Below are 22,873 nucleotides of genomic sequence, written 5' to 3'. Positions count from 1 at the left end.
AAATTACCAACAACTTAGTGAAACACTTAGTAAAACAATACACATTGCGTTCTGGAGTCAGTTCCGACAGTTCTGGGGTCAGAAGTCCGACACGGGTCTCACTGGGCTAAAGTCAAGCTGTGGACAAAGCTGGTTCCTTCTGGAGGCTCCAGGGGAGAATCTGTTTCCTGCCTTTTCCTTCTAGAGGCTGCTGCATTCCTCGGCTTGAGGCCCCTTCCTCCCTCTTCAAAGCTAGCAATAGCTGGTCAAGTCTTTCTGATGTTGCCATCTCCCTGTCCTTCCTCCTACTTGCATTTCTCAAGACGCTTGGGATAACACTGTGCCCATTTGGACCCTCCATGATCCTCTCTCTCTCTTAAAGTCAGCTGACTAGAAACCTTCATTCCACCTGCACCTTTCATTCTCCTTTGCCATGTAACCTAACACTTTCATCATGAGCGCCGGGAATTCTGACTTTTACCCTCTTGGGCCTCCATGACTCCTCCTTACAACCTCCACAAAGGAGAAAATACTGCTGTACCCACTGCCCAGATAACAACATTGAGGCCCCCAAAGATGGAAGAACTTGTCCGGGGTTCCCCGAGTCTCATAAATTCCAAAAGCTGGAATTTGAACTGGCATGTGTGTGACTGCAAAGCCCATGCTTCCTCCAACCACGGTGCTGTTTGTATCATTACTATTATTGTGGCTATTCTTCATCCAGCACCTACTACATCCCCACCGCTCCGAGATTCATGCTCAAGCTGATCCACTAGAGAAGGGTGTTAAAAAGGAGAGCATGAGGCATGGGGAGGTTGAAGGACATTTCAAGGTCACTCAGTGGTTGGCAGAGCCAGAACTTGAACCCAAGTTCACCTGGACACAGACCACTGCCCTCCTTTCTCAGGGGAGAAAGATACTACCTAACAGAAGCCACCAAGGACCCTGCGTGGGTCATTCAGCAGCTCCAGGGGCTCACTAGGTCCTTTTTCTTTCTGGTGGAGGATTTCTGGCAGAGGCTGGGGCAGCAGCAGCGGTCAGAAGAAGCAGGCCAAGTGCTGAGTCTGCAATGTGACATATCTCCACAAAAGCCACCGGCTACGTGGCCTCTCATGATCAATCTTGCCCCATCTCTCTTGCGGGCACCCTCTATCCCTCCCTCTCCAAGTCTCTGCTCAGCTTCCTGGCGCAAAGGAGGGCCTGAGCAACATGACAGAGCATCCTGGAGGAGGCATCGTGCCAGGCTCACACAGGCGCAGGAGGGCAGCCTGTCCATCACAGATACACTCAGAAGCAGAATCCACTAGCAGGAGAGCGGGTAGAGGGTGGGAGCATAATTCTTGGGGTCTGGGGGTGAATTCCCATCTCAGCTCCTCCCCTAATGCTGGGCCAGCTAATTAATCTTGCTATGCCTCTGTTTCCTCATCTGCAAAATGGGTTTGAGAAGAAGAATCTATGTCATAGGGCTCATGTGAGCATTATGTGAAGTATGACAAACACTTTGGATATTACGGTAGATAAATCCTGTGTTAGTCCATAGACAATTTCAAGGTAGTCCAGGAAGGCTTCCTGGAAGTGACCACATTTGATGTGAGCCTTAAAATATGGTGAGTATTTGGAGGGACTGACAGAGGAGAGGCTGGCAGTGACTCAGTTCAGATAGGGGAAGAAAATAAGCATATGGGTGCTCATAAGGGGAAGCTGAGGCACAGAAATGGTCTCTCACGTATCTAGGGCCACAGGATGGGCAAGTTCCAGGGCTGGGATTTGAAGCAGCCAGGCAGTGTGGCACAAGGGCCCACATCTTCAACCACTCTGCAAGAAGGTCTTCTACCTGCAGTACCAAGCTCCAGACCTAAAGCTGCTCACTCGGCTGCTCTGGTCCCTAACACCTCCCAGGTGTTAGAAATGGATCCCCTCCCATGTCACCCCCAGCAGCCAGGACCAACCAAGACAGGTCTGCAGTTAGAGAGGTCCTGCCGATTACACACACACACACACACACTTGCTTGGTGCCTGTTATGAGCTGAATTGTGTCCCCCAAAACTCATATGTTGAAGCCCTAATCCTCAGAATGTGCTAGATTTGGAGACAGGGCCTGTAAAGACGTAATTGAGTTAACATGAGGCCATAGGGGTGGGTACTAATCCAATATGACTGGTGTCCTTGGAAGAAGAGAGATTAGGACACAGACACGCACAGAAGATCGACCACATGAGGACACAGGGAAAAGACGGCCATTTACAAGCCAAAGAGAGAGGCCTCAAATTAAACCAACCTGCTGACACCTTCTCTTAGATTTGTCTCCAGCCTCCAGAATTTTGAGAAAATAAATTTCTGTTGTTTAAGTCACCCAGTCTGTGGTACTTTGTTATGGTGGCCCTAGCAGACTCATACAGACCCATGAGGCCACCTTCACCAGCCCCGGATCTTCAATAGTCAGGATGCTGGTCTGCAAGTGACCAAACACAGCACCTGATTCAGATTGGCTTAAGCAAAAAGGGAGCTATTGTAACAAAATGTGTGGCTTCAGGCATGGTTCGATCCAGGTGCTCAAATCATGTCAACCAAACCAACTGAGCTAACCGGCCACCCGCTCAAATCATGTCAAGATCATCTGCTTTTCTCTCTATAAGCTCCATTCATGGGAAGGTGCTTCCCACATGGTGATCAGATGATTTCTAGAAAGACCAGGTTTCTATCAGCTCAGTAACCTCTGAGGAAAAGAGTGTCTTCTCCCCAATAGCAGAATTTCCCCCCATAAATCCAGCAAATATTCAGGACTTCACTCTAAGTGGGCCAACTTGGGTTTTGATGGGTGGCCCTGAGCCAACTGCTGAAGCCAGAGGTTCAGCATCCTCTGACTGCCCCACCCTGAGTATCTTTGATTGGGCTTCTACTAAGTCCCCAGTGGGATACCACTGAGTGTCTTTTCCTGCCTTTAGAGATCCCTCTGGGCCACCTCAATCCATCAGAGAGAGCTTCAGAAGAGAAGGAAATGAAATCTGCATTCCTTTGCTCTGATGAGTTCCACCTCATCCCCAATGGCCCGCTTTGCACGTCAAGAAGTTTGGGGAGAGGTGTATCAGCCAGCTATTGTTGCGTAACAAATAGCCACAATTGTAGCAGCTTAAAACCACATTCAATTATTATCACACAGTTTCTGTGGGTCAAAAGTCTAGACACGGCTTAGCTGGTCGTCGGATTTTTTGTGAAGCTGCAATAAAGCTGTCAGCTTGGGCTACAGTCATCTCCAGGTTCCACTGGAGCCTGCTTCCAAGTTCAATAGGGCTGACACACTTCTACGCAGTCTCTTGGAGCCCTGCTGCCATGCAAATAACCCCAGGTTAGTTTGCCTGAGGAGCATACGGCTCTTTATGGGAGGTGGCCATGGAAGAAAGCCCAGTTGTCCCAGCCAAGAGCCAACTGACCCCCAAACAAGAGTGCAGCCAAATTTCACAAAGCTGCCTCTCTAACCCCAAGTTGAGTGCAGAGGCAGGGAAGAGCCCAGTCGAGACTAGAAGGATCACCAGCTAATCTGTAGACTTGAAAACAAAAATAAAACAAATGAGAAACAAAAACTCATAGACACAGACAACAGTCTAGTGGTTACCAGAGGGTAAGGGGGGTGCGGGGGTGGGAGATGAGGGTAAAGGGGATCAAATATATGGTGATGGAAGGAGAACTGACTCTGGGTGGTGAACACACACTGGGATTTATAGATGATGTAATACAGAATTGTACACCTGAAATCTATGTAATTTTACTAACAATTGTCACCCCAATAAATTTAAAAAGAAAACCAAAATAAATGCTTAGCACTCTCAGCCGTTGCATTTGGGGCTGTCCTGACAGATCCGACCTGCTACTGCAACATCATCACCATTCCCCACGACGATGGATGCCCTGAATAAGAATGAAACTAGCAGGAATCATTCAACTGACTCTTCCTAAATAAAGAATTTCTGCTTCGCAGAGTTTAGCTGTCTTCACTCTACAAAGGAAAGGTGGCTGGCAGCTCCTCCTGATTAAAAAAATGTTAAGTTCCACTTCACCAGACATCCAATACCCTCCCGTCCACCTTCTTGGGGGACTCAGGAGCAAGGGGATGCTCTTCCAAGCTTGTAGGCTGGAATAGGGACTGGCCAGGCGCTCTCAGGTCCCTTTAGCTGTCACAAACAGGATCATCCTAGCCCCAGCTGCTTGCTGGAGGCTTGCTCAAGATCTGCTGGCCTTTTCTTCCCAACAGCCAAGACTCTCTCAAGAAGAAGGAACAAGACATGCTGGGTGGAAGATAGCAGGACTGACTTCAGGAAGACTCTGACCAAAGCGCAAGCAGACAGGGAGGAAGCAAGAGAACTTATGTTCCTGACGTGGCTGTGACCAGGGGCTTGTCACTGTCCAGGAGTGCTTGGTACATAGATGATGGCTCCTGCCCACTTCGCTGGACCTCCCCAAGGTCTAGCCACTAACAGCACTGCTGGGACCCACGCCAGGGTGCCCATTCTCGTGGGTTGGTGCCACAAGCTGCACCTGTAACTACCGCATTTTCCTGAAAATAAGACCTAGCCGGACAATCAACTCTAATGCGTCTTTTGGAGCAAAAATTAATATAAGACCCAGTCTTATTTTACTATAACATAAGATTTGTTCTAATATAGTATAATATAATATAATACCAGATCTTATATTAATTTTTGCTCCTAAAGACGCATTAGGGCTGATTGCCCGTCTAGGTCTTATTTTGGGGGTAACAGGGTAAATATGTTTAATATAACCCCAGAAGGCAAGAGTTCTCAGCCTAATAGGTCAGTGGTTAGGAGCATAAACGCTACAGTTAGACCTGTGTAGAAAGCTTAGAAAAAGTGGAAGTAGTAACTATGAGGTGTGATCAAACAATACAGGGAATGTTTGAATAAAAATAATTTATTACAGTAAAAGACATTGCCATTAGTCCCCCTAGTTTCGAACACACTTCTCCCATTGTTCTTGCCACTGTCTGAAGCAGTTCTGGAAGCCCTCTTTTGTGTCTTTAGTTGTGTTGTTGTGGCTACCTCGATGTCCTGAATCATTTTAACTTTGGGGAAGAGCCAGAAGTCTCATGATGCCAGATCCGGTAAATAAGGTGGATGAGGACACACCGTAATGATTTTGACAGAAATTGCCGTGTACGAGAAGCGATGTGTGACACGGAGCGTTGTCATGATGGAGGATGATTTACAGCACACTTGAAAACACACCGTCTCTCAACCGTAGCTCACACCCGACTGCACCGAACAAGTTGAAACTTGTCACACACTGTTCCTAAGGTTCCACGCGCTATTTCCTGTATTAAAGATCCATGCCTTTCCTTTGGATGGCACTTGGGAGCAGCATCCACAGTACCTGTTGATCACACCTTGTAAATGATGGAATGATGGTCCAGCCAGGGCCCCTTGCAACCGTATAAAAGAATAAGGAACGTCACGGAAGTATTCCCAAGATACTTTGTTAGGATGAAAAAGCAAGGGTAACAAGGGCAGAGTTTCAGTTTGGGAAGATGAGAAACAGTTCTGAGATGGACGCCAGGGGTGGCTCCCCAACAGTGTGGACGGACTTAATGTCTCTGAGCTCACTTTAAGAAAAACGATTCAGATGGAAATTTTACATTATGTGTATCTGACCACCATTTACAAGCGGGGTATGGAGGGAGCAGAAGGAAAGGTTTTGCTTCTCACAGGGTGACGCCACCTTGTGCTTCCCACAATGTAGCCCCTCACAGGAGGCTTAGAAGGCAGGAGAGAAACCGAGATCCAGAGAGAGTGGGGACTTGCCCAGAATCACACAGCAAGGAGGGTGCACAGCCAGAACTAAAGAGACTCCAAGGGGGCCTGAATAAAGAAGATGGTCCCACACAGCTCCTCTCCAGGGAACAGCTGATTTTTGCTTAAGCTCCTGGCAGGGGGAGGCAGAATGAAAAGGAAGCGTCTTCTCTCCTTGCGGGAGCCTGGGGAATTCCTCCCTGGAGAGAGGAAGCCACCGGTGAGGATGGCCCTGTTAAGTCCCCGATCATGAGATTAGGTGATTTCATTATTGTCTGCAAAGCTCTGGGGAGGGTTCGTGCTTACAGATAATCACCCCTGATACAGGGCAGTGGAGTCATCAAGGATCCCTGAGGCTGCTCAGAGGTCGGGGCCAGGAGGGTGGAGAGAGGGGCTCAGGAGCCAGGGAAGAGGGGAACCTGCCCAAGGTCACACAGCCAGAAAAGTGCAAGATACTCCCCACCCCCCAGCCATCCCGGGCATACCTGAGTCAGCCTCATCCCTCCTCCTCCCACAGCGCTCCAGGCTTCCACCTCCCCCAGGGAAAAGCCCAAGTCCTCCCTGCCCTCACCTCCTCCCTCTGACCCCTCACTCCTTCCATCCCAGGCCCTGGCACTTAGCAAGTGCTCAGAAAAAATTGAAAGACCCAAATGCAAAATAAACGAACACCTTGAACTTCTATGGCCTCTGCTTGGACTCCTCTCGGGATAAGGAGCTTACAATTAATACCCCCCAACCTCCCCCATTTCTCCTCTGAGCTGCTCTGGTCATTAGTGCGGTACGCAGCAAAGTCTGGGCGGAGTTTTGTGCCCCAAAGTGTGTGTGTGGTGAGGGATGGGAGAAAGAAATGAGGTCACAGGGGAAACTGCTGGAATTTTTGCAGGTTGGTCACTGTTTGGAATACTTGAAAGCCTTGCTGGGTTCGGGGCTGGCGGGCAGATTAGCCCAGACTGCCTTTCTCTCTCTCTCTCTGTCTCTCTGTCTCCTCTTTTTGTCTCTATGTTACTGTCTCTGGGTCTCCGCGCTGTTCAAAGTCACACAGATAAAAACATAGACTCTCAGCCCCGAAAGAAAATTACTGGCCACCCCAGCAGCAGAATAATTGAATCGGCAGGCGGCCAGGGTTGAATCAAGTGAAGGGGCAAAGAGGGGAGGACTGGGGGACCAAGTTCCTGGCGAAAGGTGGGGCCCCATCAGGGGGATGTGCTTAACCACGGGCAGCAGCAGTGCAGGTGTGGGGGGTGAAGGGCTGTGAAACCTGATGGGCAGGCCTGGCTCCCCCTACTCTACCTCTGAGCCCCACAAAAAGAGCTAGAGGTCTGTGGCTATGCCCCACCCCAACACAAGTCCTCAGAGCCAGCCACTTGGCAGGGTGGAGACGGGGCTTCACCAAGGCCCACTGCGGGGCAGCCCATCAAGGCGAGTTTGCGTTCCTGTCGTCTATCCATCCACACATTGCCGCATCCCCCACCTACCCACGCATAGCTCCAACCATCTTTCCATCCACCCACCCAGCCACTCCTCCCCCATCCTTTCATCCGTCTCTCATTCATCCAACCGCCCGTCCATCCTCCCATCCCCCACCCCACATCCCCCACTCACCTACCCTCCCATTCATTTATCCACCCTCTACCTGCCCGCTTACTGGTGGGTCATTCAACAAAACGCTTATTAAGCTGCCGCTGGGTGCCCTTTCTGTGCTGGGTGCTGAAGACGCCAGGAGAAAAATGACAGCCGAGGCCGTGTTCTATTGGAGCTTGCCCTCTCATTGGGAAGATAAATGTTAAACAAACAACTGAACAAATAACTCCATCATTGACATTGTCACGGTTTCTTAAGACACGCTCAGGCGACTCTGGGATGCATAATGGGAGGAAGGGCTGATTAGGTTGGGAGGCCATAGAAGGGCTCCAATGGGGAACAGTGTGACAGGCAGAGGAACAGTATATGCCCAGGAGAGTTAGATGTCTGGTGTCTCACTCAAGCTCAGGTGTCCAGGGGAGGTGCGCAGGAAGCAGCCATAGGAGGTGACAGGAAGGCAAAGGAGACAGAAGGCACGACCAGAATGGTGAGAGGGAAAACAAGGTGGGTGGAGTCCTGAGGGCCCTTACCCAGATGGAGAACCTGAGGTCCAGGGATTGGTGGGGTCCTGCTGCACACCCATGGCCCCTCTTTCCCTTCCTCCTGTTAGACAGTTAGGGGTCCTGAGGACCATTGACGGCAATGCCTTCAGCCGCTGGTGTCTGATCCCAGCCCTGTCAGCTGCTGCTGGTCAAGCCACACACCGAATCTAGCAGCCTCCATGTTCTCAGCTATGAAATGGGAACATTCAGACACTCCATGAAGCTGTGGGAAAGCACTGAGGCCAAGAGGACCACAAGAAGTTTTATTATGTTCTCTACATTATGGCTAACATGGCCTCCTGGCCCCTGCCGCGTTCATTCATTCATGTACTTATTCATTATTCAACAAATATTTGTTGAGCACCCAGATACTGTTCTGAGTGCTGAAGATATAGCTGTGAACAAAACAGACAGTTCTTTGTCCTCAAGGTGCTGATATTAAAATAGAGTGATGCAGAGAATAACAACACACTCATGCCTAATCTAATTTCAGGAAGCATTCAGAATGATAAAGCAAGGGAAGGGGACAGAAATGGTCTGGGGCAGTTGTCCGTTGGCTGGGACAGTCAGGGAAGGCTTTCCTGAGGAGGTGACGTGTGAGCTGAGACTGTGAGAGGAAAAGTGGGTCTGGCCAAGAGATGTGGGAAAAGCATTCCAAGCAGTGGGAACAGCAAGTGCAAAGGCCCTGAGGCAGGACCAAATTTGGCATTTTAAGAATCAGCTCCTTTTTGTGCTGGAGTGGAGAGAGGGAGGGTGAGAGGGGTCCATGTTCCCTGACCACCTATCCCTGGTACTCCCCATTCTCTTCACGTTTGATTGTCCTTCATTGCAATTCATACTGTGTGACACGCTACACATTTTCCTTATCTATCTTGCCTGTTTTCTCTCTCTCTCTGACTGTCAGCTTCATGACGATGGGAACTTCTTTCCTTCTGGCCTGCCTGTTCCCTGCTCTGCTACCAGTGCCTAGCTCATGGTAGACACTCAATGCATAATTTTAAATGAATGAACAAATGAACGAATAAATGAATGAACACATGAATAGCCATCATTCCCATCAGAAGGGCCAGGTGGGGAGGCAATCAGAGCCTCCAGCCACTTCAAGAGGCCCCGTTAGGAGGTCAGAGCTGAGAAACGTGGGGTCAGGGCCTCCCTTGATTACTGAGATTCTAATTAACTCTGGGGCCGAGAGGGCCGCCTGCTCAGAGGAATTGTAGATAAGTCTGCATCCAAGTGTTGGAGCAGCAGCTCTAACGGGGGCGGGCAGTGGCTCCCCTTCTCCCCCCAGCAGCCAGCTGGCCAGGGAGGCGGGTGCGGAAAGAGGTCATTTGCATAGGCAGGTAATTGGTTTTGCAAATAAATCTGGTTCTTGAAATTTGTAGATTAGCAATAATACGTCTCCAGATGAGAGAGAAAGGTCACGGGTGAATAAAACAACAATTAAACTTTCGGGAGATTATTAAACTAAACAGAAATCTGGCACAGGGCAGCCGAGGGAATATGGAGCGAGGCTGGGGAGATGGAGGGGGTCTGGGGTGGGGTCGCCTGCAGCCCGAGGGAGCCCGTTGATGTCCTCACCTTCCCGCTTCCTGGGAGCACCTTCCATATGCCAGGTTCTGGGAACAATGGGACATTCTGTGTGAAATGCCCAGGGTAGCTTTCCGAATCCCATTTCTCAGAAAACTGAGGTCGAGCAAGGGAGAGGAAGATGCCCAAGTCTGCGTAACATAGGATTCGAACCCGAGAGCATCAGCTTTGCACTGTCCTGGGAGGCGGTGAGCTTCCTCTAACAGCGGTCAGGAAGTGAGAAGGGTGGGACACCCTCTGCTGCTTTTTGGCTGTCTGACCAGGACCACCCCGCCCTCCCCCGGCCACTGTAAGTCAGCCTCTCCACGCCTCTAAAATTGGGGCTAAGAGCATTTTATGTGTGTTTGGAAATCTGCAAACATTTTCATACTTGTGTGGCAATTAAATGTGGCATGGCAGTTAATGCAGCGGGCACTGTGCCTGGCACGATGGAAGTGCCCCTTTGGTCATCTGGGCTTCTGGCTGCAAACAACAGAAATTCACTCCAGGAAACAGGCAGAAAGGAAATTTATAGGAATCACTCGGGGTGGAAGAGAAAAGTGGAAAAAAAGGGTCACCTGATAGAGAAAATAGGAACTTGGTGAGTAAGGCAACCTCACTTTGCCACCCACTAGCATGTGACCTTGGGTGAATCACCTTCCCCCTTGGGACCTCAGGTTCCCTAGCTATAGGGTTTTAAAGAATGCCAAGTGGTGGGAAGAAAATTAGGGCAGGAAGGGGCAAGAATTGGGGAGGGAGGGGGCAGTTTGCAATGTTAAACAGGATGTTCAGGGAAGGCTTCACTTAGGAGGTGATATCTGAGCAGAGATCTGAAGGAGAGAAGGGAAGGAGCCATGGAAAGATCTGGGGGAAGAGCATTCCAGGCAGAGGAAACAGCCCCTGGGGCAGCATCATGCTTGGTGTGTTGGAGGAACAGTGAGGAGGCTGGTGTGGCTGGAACAACATATCGAGGGGAAGAGAGGGAGGATATGGGGGCAGGCCAGTGACAGGGGCAGGTTCATCCAGAGGACAAGGGGCAGGGACAGCTCTCTGCTGTGATCACCGAACCGGTGATCCTCCTTCCCAACCCATTTGGTGGCAGAAGCTGTGGGCTGGCCCCCTATATTTATTCTCTACTTTCTCCTTTAGAAATAGGACCTGCCCAGCTAAAGACTACATTTCCCAGCCCCCCTTACAGCTCAGAGTAACCCTTTGATTATATGGTGGATGGTACATGTAACATGTACCATAAATGGTACATAAAACTTCCAGGTTGTGACCTCATAAGATAAGGATAGGCCCTTCTCTAGCCTTCTTTCCTCCCCACTCCCCTTTCACCTGGAAGGTGGCTGTGATGGCAGGCACTGGAGCAGCCATTATGGTCCACAAGAAGGAAGTTCTGCTGAGGTGTGGGGGGGTAACAAGATGAAAGCAGTCTAAGTCCCTGGGGACAGCGGAGCTACCTCTGCAGCCTGGGATGATGCCCAGACTGTGAGGACAGGGAGTGATGAGCTTCTCCCTCATTTAAACCATGGTCTTACAGTTTCTTAGTTGTGGTCAGGGTTTCATGGCAACATAGATCACAAATAATCAAGAGTTTTGAGCACTGTCACTGCCCACACTGCAGACTCCAGACTTCCTCTCTTCCCTGCTATCACTCTTCTGCTGCAAATTGCCCATCATCCCACCCTCTCCCTCCTGATTTCCCTCTGACTTTGCTCTTAGTCTCATCCCTCTTGAGGTAACCAAGCTGTACCTTGCCAAATGCGCCACCTGGTGGCCATCCTGGAAACTGCCCTTCTTGGTGCTCTCCTTGGAAAACCCTGCCAGTGTGATGCTGCCCACTTGTCCTTGAACAGATTTAACTGTATCTCAAGATGTTTTCCTCAGGGAAGATGTAGATGCCTGAGCACTGCACTGTACACCTGAAGCTGAAGCTGAACAATAATGAATGTCAACTACAAGTTTATACATTATGTATATAGTTACAAGAAGTGGAATACAGCATTAGGAATGTAGACAGTGGAAATGCAATGGCTGTGTGCGATGTCAGAGGGGTAGCGGATGGGGGCGGGGGATTGACACAGTGTGAGGGATATAAATGATAAATGTCTAACTATTACATTGTTTTGTGCACCTGAAATTAATTAAAAAATAAATAAATAAGATATTTTCGTGGATGTCCATTCTCTCCACCTTCATATCTCCCTTCTTCTTCTTTCCACATTCCGGCAGTTCCAGTAGAACTGAGCTAGTTCCTTTCAACATCTAAGTCCTATGTCTGTGGTGATTCAGTAAGGCAGAAAAGGGACCAGAGAGGGTGAGTGAGCTGCCTTGGTCACACAGCAGGGCATACTCTCCAGAGGAAGCAGAGAGTGACTCTGGTTGAGAGAGGATGGACCACTGACCTTCTGGCCTGGGGGCAGAGGATAGTGGGAACCTCAGTCGGCAAACCCACCACCATTCCCCCAGGAAATGCCTCTACCAGAGCTGGGTAATCTCATTCCCTCATTTATTCCACGAACACTTATTGAGCACCTGCTGTGTGCCCCATCCTATTTCTAATGTTGGGACCAAAACACATGTATCTTTTTCCTCTCAGAGCTCACAGGTTAGTGTCGGAGTTGTGAAGAGGGGCCCCAGAATTGGCCCCGGAGCTGGGCTGGGGCCCTGGCTTCTTGGAGAAGGGGATTTGTAAGTTGACATGTCAAAGATGAAGAGAAGGCAAAGAGATCCATACGGAAGTGACAGCAGGAGCAAAGGTTCAGAGGGAGAGAGACATCCAGAGCAGGGGGACGTGGCATCAGGGAGGTAATGGGGGCAAAATATGGGGACTTGAGGTCAAGGACAATGGGAGCCAAGGAAGACTTTAGAGCAGGGGAGGAGTGAGATCAGATTTGCCTTTGAGGAAGGTCCCGGGAGGAGGGCGCCCTGGAGGCTGGTCCCGCAAGGCGAGGGCCCAGGACCCAGCTGCGCCTCCCCCACCAGCCACATCCCCCTGCCGCCTCACTGCTCCAGGGCGCAAGCAGGAAGGAGAGCTGGGAGGGGGTACCTGGCAGCCAAAAGACCAGCAGCTAATGAGCCCGGTGAGGCGCGGTCTATTTTTAGCAGCCGCTCCTCTGGACGCCTAATCACTGCGGCCGGCTCCCGCCAGGCTGCCATGGAAACGCTCAACGCCACCGCCGGGAGCTCGGTTCCCGGTCCCGGCCCGCGAAGCCCTTCCCCCAACCCCGGATCCGGACGCCAGCGCTGCCACTGCCGCCGCTCTGTGACTGGGGGCCGCCTCTGCCCCTTTCTGGGCGTTAGAGGGTGAGGGATGTCAGAGGGGAAGCTGGAGGCTGAGCCCCGGATTCGAATCCCTCTTGGCCAGCCGCGAGGGGCGCGACCTCAGGCTTATTCCGATCCTTCTTGAAGCCTCGGTTTCTCTTTAAAACGGGTCACGCCTCATATTACTGCAGACACTGGGATGCCTCGAGCTGAAAGCCCAGTGATTTCAGCGACTCACTGAGCACCTATTGTATGCCAGGTATCCCCCTAAACTTTCCATGCATTAATTTAATCCCGGGGATTTTGCAGATGGGGCCAGTGCTACAGAGAGGTTAAGTGGTCTGCCTAAGGTCACACAGCATGCAAGCGGTGGAGTTAGAATTCGAATTCAGGCCAGGTGTTTCAGCAATCTTAGCTTCAAACTGCACATACATTTAAATTGGAATTTGAAGGGGGCGGGTCACACTTACCCCCAAGGAAGTCCTCATGAATGGCGGCCTCTCACGCGGGCCAGAACCTGATCCTCGCCACCCCCTTGCTGGACTGGAAGCTGGACGGTGAGAGGTTTCACTCCCTCAGGGTACACACTGAGGCATAGATGAGAGATGCAAGGGCCAGTGCTGAGCCCTGGAGCTCTGGTCTCTGTCACCCACCCAGGAAAACTATTATGAAAGCGCCGTGGGCGTGTGGCACAGGGCAGCCCGCCACCCACTAACACCCACAGCTATTTTGGGCAGTGTCATTCAGTCAAGTTGACAGGGACAGACTGAGACAGGAAGGAGGGGAGAACAAAGCCTCGACCTGGGCCAGGATAGGGGTAGCTGATCTGGCAGAGCGGACAAGCGCTTGCCGCCTCAGTTGCTTTGTGCCTCAATTTCCCCACCTGTAAAATGGGTGTTGACAATCACAGTCCCCACGTGCTAGGGACTGTTGAGCATATCAAAACATTCCTACAAGTTCCACCCGTGCAGGGGCCTATCCGGCTGTATTTAACATTTGCATATTTTGTTTCACTGGGACTTTTTTGCATTGTTTTGGATTCTTTAAAACATGGCTGAAATGGTATTTCTCTTGCTGAGTTTGTTGGCACCTCTTTAAGTTTTGCCTCTGAGGCCAGCGCCTGGCTCACGTCACCCTAATCCCAGCCCAGCGATAATCACATCAATTGCTCAGCACTGTGCCTGGCACGGAGTAAGCACTCAAGGACGGTGGCAATAAATGTAGCTAACATTTCAGAAGGGCCAAACGCCACAACTACTACTGAACATGAAATGACTCCAAAGGTTGGTTATTACTCACTATTGTTGGGAGCCTCAGGCCTTGGTGGGCCCACCTGGAAGATGGGGGACTAGCCTGCGTCGTCCCAGGTATTGTTGTCAATCCTGATCCGTGAAAACGAGGGAGGGGGTTGGGAAGGAGGCGTCCTGATTCTCGCACACAGGTGCCTGGAGCTGGAATCCCCGCGCCTCCTTCCCACCTCCCCGCCCCGTGCCTGCGTCTCCGCCATCCTGCTGTCTCCGAGATTGCACTCTAGGAGGAGGTGCTGCAGGGCTGGGACCGCTGTCCTGAGCTGGGGAGGTGGGGGAAGAGGGAAACACAAACCCCGTCCCCGGACCCTTCCTTGGGGGCAGGGAAGGCTGGAGAGGGGAGGCCTAGATTAACGTGCCCCTCCCTCAGTCCGGCTATAATTAGCCCCAAAATGAATTAAACATGAGGCCGACCGGTCTGGGGCGGCTGCGTCATCTCTGACACTGTGATGGTTCCCAGGCTGGAGGCAGAGGGCGGGGCTGATGTGTGAGACTGGAGTTTGTGGGGAATGACCTGCCACCCACAGGCACAGCAGTGGGGACATGGGGCACGGAGGGCAGGCCCCCAAGGTGTGTGCAAAATATACATGTCTGTGGCCGGTGCGTGTGTGTGTGTGTGTGTGTGTGTGTGTAAGGGAGACAGAACCAGACAGAGAACTCCCAGCACCAGCGGTTAGGCTGGGCAGAGGAGACTGAGGGGGCCTTTGGGGGGTTGTGAAGCCTCAATTTAGGGGTCCACAGAAAAAGCACTCCTGCAGACATGTGCTTTGAGTTTTGAACAATCAGGAGGATTCACACATGGGAAGGAATGGCATTCTTGGTGGAGGGAACAGCCCAGGCAAGTGCTCAGAGGCCAAAAGCAAAGCAAAACAAAGCAAAACAAAACACAACAAAAACCCCTGCAAATTCTAATCTCAACTGTAACCCAAAGTGGCTCCCCTGCATAGAACAGCCTGTCGGGGATTTGCAGGCCAGATCTCAGGTCTGAACCCAGTCTCATGTATACAGTGGGGCCCAAAACACAGATCTCAGACAAGCTCTTGGAAAATGGGGGTGATAATAGCTTCTACCACCTAAACCTATTGTGAGGAGATGAGCTAAAATGTGTGTAAACAATTAGTACATACTTAGTGTTCACAGAGCAGCTGCTGTTATCATGGTTCCAAACAAGACCATAAAGGGCTTTTTTTTTTTAAGGAGGGCGCAGCTCACAGTGGCCCATGCAGGGATCAAACTGGCAGCCTTGGTGTTATTAGCACCACGCTGTAACCAACTGAGCTACCCGGCCACCTCACGAAGATCATTTTTAACAATTACATATTCATTTCAATGTATATCCCCCCCAAATTTATATATACAGTCTGTTCTGCTCAAAAATATGTATGCATCTGGGTTTTCCATGGTAGGATATAAAAGTACATCTTTAAAATAAATATATTTTGTTAGAAAGGAACGGGGAGGGTTAGGGAAAAATGATGGAGTGAATGAGGAAAGCCTGGAGTCGGGAACCACTGGGTAATAGATTTCTCAGCCTGTTCCTGGGCCCAGTAATTAATCCTGAGGGGCTAATTAAGTTTGAGCTTCCAATTCAGCCACTCTGCGTCCTCCCTCCCAGCCTTCCCTCTCCCCCAGGGGGGGGCCCAGCCTGGCCCACCCTTGCCAGAGCCGCCCTCCAGTGGTGCTGCTGGTGCAGGGGGTGCGGTGGTAATTGGGCAGATCCCTGGGCTTCATCGTGGGGAATTAAGGTTTGATCAGAGGCTGGTACTGCTGCGAGGGGAGGCTGGCGGTAGGAAGGGCCTCCTGTGAGCTGCAGCACCTGCAATAGCAGGGGGGAGTGAGGCAGGGAGGAAGCCAGTGCAGGGTGAGATGCTGCCAGTATTTAACACTTTGATACTTTGTTCATTATAGAGTTTTTGTGCATTCATTGTGAGGTTTTTTAAAATGTTGCATTAAAATAGTATTTATTCAGATGATTGAGTTTAGTGGAGCCTCTTTAAATTTTGTTCCCAGGCGAGCGCCTTGCTCTTCCCACTCGAATCCCAGTCACGACGGCTGCAAGGAGTCAGGCGCGCATTTCAGCTGCCACACTATCAGATGATGGTCTGTTATTGGACCCATTGTATGGATAGGAAACTGAGGCCCAGAAAGGCAAGTCATTGGCCTCAGTTCACTCAGCTAAGGGAAGGCAGAGGCAGGTTTGGTACCATTGACTCCATTGAGGTGGAGTTATTGCCTGTCCTGAATCCAGAGACAATGCAGCCAGCCTCCCCCAACCCCATCAGAGCCTTTGTTCTTGCTACACCCACCACCTACCATCCATCTAGGAGGAAAAGCCCAGTCCTCCCCACACGGCCCTGCATGACCTGCTCTGTCCCCTCCCTGCCCTCACCGCCTCCCTCTCTCCCTTTCACTCACTCTGCTCCAGCCACAAGGGGCCTCCTGGCTGTTCCTCCAACATATCAGGCAGGGTTCTGCCTCAGGGCCTTTGCACTGGAACACTCCCCATCATCACTCACTTGGGCTCCCACCTCACTCTGGGTAAAAGCCCTAGTCCTCTTCATGGCCCACAAGGCCCTGCACGACCTGTCCCCTAGGGCAATGAGATCCACGGAGGGCTGTGGACAGAGGAGCGGCGGGACCTGCCTCAGGTGCTCACAAAGGGCTGGCGCCCTCTGGTGTCTGCTGCGAGGAGGACACACTATGGGGAATGAGGGTGGCAGCTGGGGGCTAGGGCAGAGCAAACTGCACTGGTCCAGGCAAGCGATAATCATATGCCATAATTCTATACTGTCCTATAGGGGAGCCACGGGTATTTAAAATGTGACTAGTTCGAATTGAGATGTTCTGTTTAAATATAAAACACACACCAGATTCTAAATAAAGACTTGGTATGAAAGAAAAGAATGTAAGATAGCTCATTAACAATTATTTTTATATTGGTTGCATGTTAAAATGATATTTTGGATGTATTGAGTCAAATAAAGCACATTATTAAAATGAATTTCACCTGTTTCTTTTTGCTTGTGGCTACCAGAAAGTTTTAAGTTATATATGTGGCTTTCGTGATCTTTCTGCCAGACAATGCTAGGCTAATTTGATGGCATTTGAATTCTAAGATGCTGCCATCTTTGCACTGTCCCCCGGAAGGCGTGGTGCCCTTGCAGTCGGTCAGGCAATCAGGAATCTGAAGGGAAAGGAAATAGTTCAGACAGACAGTTGGTCCTTTGTGGTTGCTGTATTAGATCAGTTCTTACAACCAGACCATCTGCCATCTCGCACCATCTAAGGGAGACAGATCTACCTCTGGGTAAGGATTCTGTCCCTGCCCCGGCCTCACTGCATTCTGTGGGTGTCGGTGGGGGAGAAAGAATTAGGCCTCCAGAGTCAACTCACCAATTCTGCAGCATTTATTGGAAGCAACTGCATGCCACACTCCATTAGCTCGAGGTGATTTCCCCAAGAAATTCATCTCACCAGATGAGGATGTTTTCTCTTCCCTTTCTCCAAATGAGAAAACTGAGGCTCAGAGAGGGAAAAGGAGTTGCCCAAAGTGGCCCAGCAGAGCCAGGCTTTGCACCCAGCTCCATCTGATGCCAGTGCCTTCTGGTACTCTCCTCTGAGCCAGCCACCTTCCAACCTCTAATAAACTCCTGAGAAGTGTTGGGCAGACACGGCAGCGAGGACACTCTTTATCTGTCCAAATCAGGCTGGTTCGGCAGAGCAGTCAATAATTAATTCTGAATTTTTCCCATTTATCACAGCAGCAGGAGCCAGAGTGCCTAGAATCGCAATCCAGGGCCTCTGTGCCCCTTGGCCACCTGGAGCTGGGCACAGTGGTGACAGGAACTGGGGCAGGGGGCCCTCTTTGAGCCTGAGAAGGGAGGGTGTTCCTGGCTCCCCACTCCTTTACAATAGGTTATTAAATGCTGCACGATCCAGTGGTGACCAGGTGAGACTCCATCCCAGCCTTCACGATGCCCACAGGCTAGTTGGAGAACATATACACTGAATGAATAATAATCTAAATAATTAATGCTACAAAGGAAAATAACAGGATGGTTTGAGAATGCAAAATCGGAGGAACATGACCTGTTTAGGGCTTCCCCAAGGAAGTAACATTGAATCTGCAAAGTGGAGGATGAAAGATGAGGGGTCTGCAGCAGGTGTTCCACACATCCAAACAGCACATGCAAATTCCCTGTGGCTAGGAAGAGTCTCTCCCACGTGGGAGCCAGCAAGGGGCTTAGTGGGTCTGGAGCTCGCAGCATAGGAGTGAAGTCAGTGCCAAGCCAGGAACCCTCGGGGCTCGGCCTGGAGCCTCACAGCGAGGCCAGCAGCCTTCAGTGGCTAGCCAGGGGCCATCAGGGGGAAAAGACAGGCAAGTTTCCCCAGTGACCTGGGGGACGGCAGTGAGGCTCTTTCCACCCCAGGTGAGTCAGACGGCAGGCTGGGCGGTCGACTCTGATTTTTTTTTTTTGTTTTTTTCTTACAACTGTTTTCCCCTTGGAGCATTCTTTCAAACCCATTTGGGCACGGGGATGAGTCAGGATTTTCTTGCCAACAAACAGCCTATGCCATGTGAGCAGCTCCTGGCCCAGCCACCCTAAGCACCTCCCTCCTCGGGCAGGTGGGGAAACAGGCCCAGAGAAGGACGAGGACCACCCAGTCATATAGAGGACAGTGGCCTTAGCCCAGAGGAGAGGTTTCCAGGATCTCAGGAGCAGTCCCCTGCCCTGCAGCTTCTGTCTCTTCTGGGGGACCTCAAGCCCCATGGCTGGTGTCCCGGTCACCAGGCTGTCCCCAGTGCCCTGCATATTGGAGGTGCTTAATCAATGATTGCAAAATGGTTGGATCCCAGCAGCCCCAGTGGTCATGCTCAGGGCATCAGAAGAAAGGGGGGTCCTTTCTGACAAGAGATATAAGAGACAGATACAGGCAGATAGACAGAGAGAGACACAGAGAGAGACAGAGACAGAGATGAAGACAGACAGAGAAACCCAGGCATAGATACCCAGGAGAGAGGCAGAGAGAGAGATACAGAGACACAAAGAGAAAGAGCGATGAGCAGGGAGCAGATACACGGAAAAAAGACGGCGTGAGATGCAGAGACAGATGGAGAGAGATAAAGGTGGTAGGCTCAGGACCACCACTAACCTGTACAGAAACCTCTGTGTGAATTACGAAAACATTCCCCTTCCTGGGGCCCTCTCACCCCCTGCAGTGAACAAACTGCCCCACTCTCTGGGGCAGCCGGAGCAGGGTCTGTCTTGGTATCCCCAGGGCCGGGCACACAAAGGGCACTCCATAAATGCCCACTGAACGAACGGACAGAGATAGAGATGCCAGAACCTGGCCTGGTGTCACAGGGGGAGAGAGAGGGGAAGAGAGACAGAGACAGAGACAGAGACAGAGACAGAGACAGAGACAGAGACAGAGCAGGACTGAAGCCAGAAGTCTGGGCACCTACAATTTCTGGCACAGCCACCACAGATGCCTCCTCTGGGAACTGCCTGGATTTACTTGCCACCCAGAAAAATTCCTCTTGACCTTCTGGGAGCGCAAACAGGGTGGGCAGTCAAGGCGGGAGGTGGCCCCTCCCCGAGACGCCGCGGGCCCCAGAGAGAGACAGTGGCTGCCAAGTCTCACCCGAAACTCCTTGCAGCCCAGACTTGCTCCTGGGGTGGAGCCAGGAGACTGAGAGGCCTTGGGGTGGGGGTAAGGGGCAGGCTTCCCCCAGTTTCACAGCCCAGACAAGGGAGGTGGCTAGCTTGGGGTCCCCAAAATAGGAGTGAAGGGAAAAGGCATTCCTAGCAGAGGGAACAGCTTGTGCAAAGGCCTGGAGGTGAGTGAGAGGGAAAGGCAAAGGAAATAGTTATGGAGTTTGAACTCAATTTTGTTTTCAAACACTTAAGCTTTTATTCAATACACTCTCAAAGGTGGCCCCTCTGTACCTTGTCCCAACCCGCGTGATCCCCGGGCCCCAAAGGTGGCTCCTCAGACTGGAGGACACACAGACCACCCAGGTCCATGGGTCAAGTGTGGGCTAGAAGGAGGAATGGAGGCTGCAGGACCCAGAGGTGGTCTGGGAGAGCTGTGGGGCCCACGTGGAGGTGAGGCATTAGTGGTGGGCCTTGAAAATGTAGGGGCGTGCCGGGTGAAAAAGACTAGAAAGAGCATTCTGGGTAAAGAATAGCATATGCAAAGGCCTGGAAGTGTGTAATAACCAGGTAAGTGCTGGAATCGAGTTACAGTGGACAGTAATACTGGGTGCCAAGTGGTCGGGGCGGACCGGAAAGAGAAAGATCTGGGGCAACAGAATCCCAGAGGGAAGTTCTCCTTAGAAGATCAGAAATGGCTGCCTGAAGAAAGGGTATTGGAGCCAGGGTTTTGAAGGATGAATAGGAACTTGCCAAACAGAGATGGTAGGGCATGCAAATTGAACAGAAGGGCTATGGCCAGAATTCAAGGAACATGCTGATGGAGTAGCTGGAGAAAGAAGGAATAGAGGAGTAGGGTGAGTCAATATGAGATTTCCCCAGATCCAAGGTCAGCAGCCTGCTATTCAAGACCAAGAAACCCCAGGACAGTTCCCCTCGGCCCCACCAAGCCCAGTCTGGTCTGCTCCAGCTGCTGTCATCTTTCTTCCTTGGGTCACAGATACCGTCCACTTTGGCCCATAAAGACACTTGGCCAGGGACACTTTCCACAATGTGGCTCTGGCACTTCAGGGCAGGCTTGTGCCTCGGTTTCCCCATCTGGGAAATGGGGGTGCTAAAAGCCACTTTTGCTATTTGTGTTCATCTCAGGACTGGGAGGCCTTCAACAAATGATGTAAAGGAAGAGAAAACAGGAAAAAAAGGAAGGAAGGGAGGGAAGGAAGAAGAGGGAGGGGAAGAAGGAAAGATGAAAAAAGGGAAGGGAGGAAAGGAGAAAAGAAGGGAAGGATAGGGAAAGAAACAGAGGAGGGAGGACAGGAACGGCTTTGAACCCCGCCTCCAGGCAACACCACGGGACAAGTCCAACATTATTATTTCAGAACATGCCAGAACTGTCGAAGCTTAAGAAATGGGTGACAATTTGCATGCAATTTGCATGCAATTTGCATGCTGTTTGTTAAACGTCAAAACGCCCTGAAAATACTTTCCCGACCTCCATCCCCAGTCAAGAAGCAGGAAACTCTCCCCCTTCCTCCATCAGGGACCCCCTGCATGGGCTGGGGACCCCTCAGTTCAAAGGCTGCTGGAGCAGCAGGCCTGGAGGCAGTGACCTCGGATGCCCCATCTGTAAAATGGGCTGTAATTATGGGTGCCACCACAGCTAAGTGGTGCAGTTGGCAATCTACAATAAGTCAAGGCCTCTCAAAGATGTGGCACAGACCCTGGCACATAATAGGGGCTGAGGAATGAAGCTGGGGTGATTATTAAAAGCCCCACTTTCCTGCTGGGCCCTGGCGGGGGGTCCCAGAGTGGGCACAAAGGGCTGTGCAAGAGGGGTCCTGGCATGCATAGGTCAGGTGTGTGCATGTGACCCAGAGGCCCAAACCAGGCAGGAGCAGGGGTCTGGGCTGTCTCCCCCACTGTGTGCCCCCAGAATGTCTGGCACCACCTCAGGCCTAAGTTTACTCATGGTGGAAGAGGGAGCTGGAGGTCCTGCGTTAGGAGGAGCCTCAAGGAGCAGGCACTGGGGTTTCTGGGTACCTGGCCTTGGGCCGGGCACCAAGGGTGGATGAAGGGACAGGCGAAACCCTGGGCACCCTGCCACACCTCTAGCTGGCTGCAGGAGGGACGTGAGGAGCCCTCAAATGAAGTTGGGGGTCCCTCTCTCTGTCTCTTCTCCCCCCATCCCTGGCTATCTGTCTCCCCCTACCCCTCCCTCTCCTCTTGGCTTGAAGAGGCGAGGTGCCAGCGCTGGAGGCTCTGAGGGGAGCTGAGCAGAGCTCTGAGGGGAGGAGTGGTCCTGGAACCATCCCTACGACGGGCAAACATGTGGTTTGAGAGCGCTCTCCCCCATTGTTTATATACCTGCCCCTGCTCTGGGCCCTGCAGCCAACACCACGACTCAATCTTCCCAGGCTTCCGCGCCTCTGCCCTGTGCCACGCCAGCAACTGGAGCATGAACACGACCCTCCAGGGCATGTGCAGGCCCTGCGGCCCCCCCCCCCAAACACCCCAGGATCTACGCAAAGGACCTGACATCACGTGGCTGCAGGTCAGAGATCCAACTGAGGCCCAGCGTTCGATGAGGGGGAGGGGGCGGGTGTCTTGTACTCAGAATTCCCATCACACGCTGCCTGGAAGGTACCCAAGATTACCTCCCATGCCTCAGTGCTCTACTCGGCACAGGGGCGCCCAGATCCCCACCTACTCAACCAGAGCCCTTCAGACCCATCTGGGAGACTCCATGCAGGGGGCGAGGCAGTGAGATTTAAGGGGTAGGAGGATATCTCCATGGGGGTGAGTGCAACGTGGGGAGGTATTTGGGAATAAAGGTGGAGTACAGGGTGACGCTGGAGAACTGGGAGAGGGCTGGAATCCCTCAGTCTCCACATTTAGTCATTTAAGATTTCCTGAGTGACTGGCTGCACCCCCAGCCAAGGCCATTCACAGTGAGGGGAACGGGGTTGTAGCGGCCCAAAAGAGGACAAAGTGTTCACTGGCTGGGCAGGAGGGCATCCAAGAAGACTTCCTGGAGGAGGCTGGAATCCCAGGTGGGTTGGAACTGCAGAGAAGAGTGTGAAAGGTGCCTTAGGCAGGGGGCACAGCTTGGTCAAAGGTGTGGCCGAGAGAATGTACAAGGCAGGAGGGGTGCTGCCCTGAGCTCCTCTCTTCTC

The 22,873-nt window shown here is 51.6% G+C and overlaps 1 protein-coding gene across 1 annotated transcript in view; it reads right to left on the bottom strand.

The window, feature by feature from the left end:
* ZNRF4 (zinc and ring finger 4) overlaps positions 1-17,481 on the bottom strand; it is a 51,422-nt gene extending 33,941 nt beyond the window's left edge. The window contains 3 exon segments of the mRNA XM_033135481.1: positions 15,698-15,859; positions 16,560-16,658; positions 17,437-17,481. Of these exon segments, the coding sequence (XP_032991372.1) occupies positions 15,698-15,859; positions 16,560-16,658; positions 17,437-17,481 (306 nt within the window).
* Positions 17,482-22,873: the final 5,392 nt, after the last annotated feature.

Source organism: Rhinolophus ferrumequinum, chromosome 18, assembly GCF_004115265.2.
Source record: "Rhinolophus ferrumequinum isolate MPI-CBG mRhiFer1 chromosome 18, mRhiFer1_v1.p, whole genome shotgun sequence".
NCBI classification, from domain to species: domain Eukaryota; kingdom Metazoa; phylum Chordata; class Mammalia; order Chiroptera; family Rhinolophidae; genus Rhinolophus; species Rhinolophus ferrumequinum.
The sequence above is the reverse complement of the archived record's forward strand: the minus strand, read 5'-3'. Positions and strand labels throughout refer to the sequence as shown.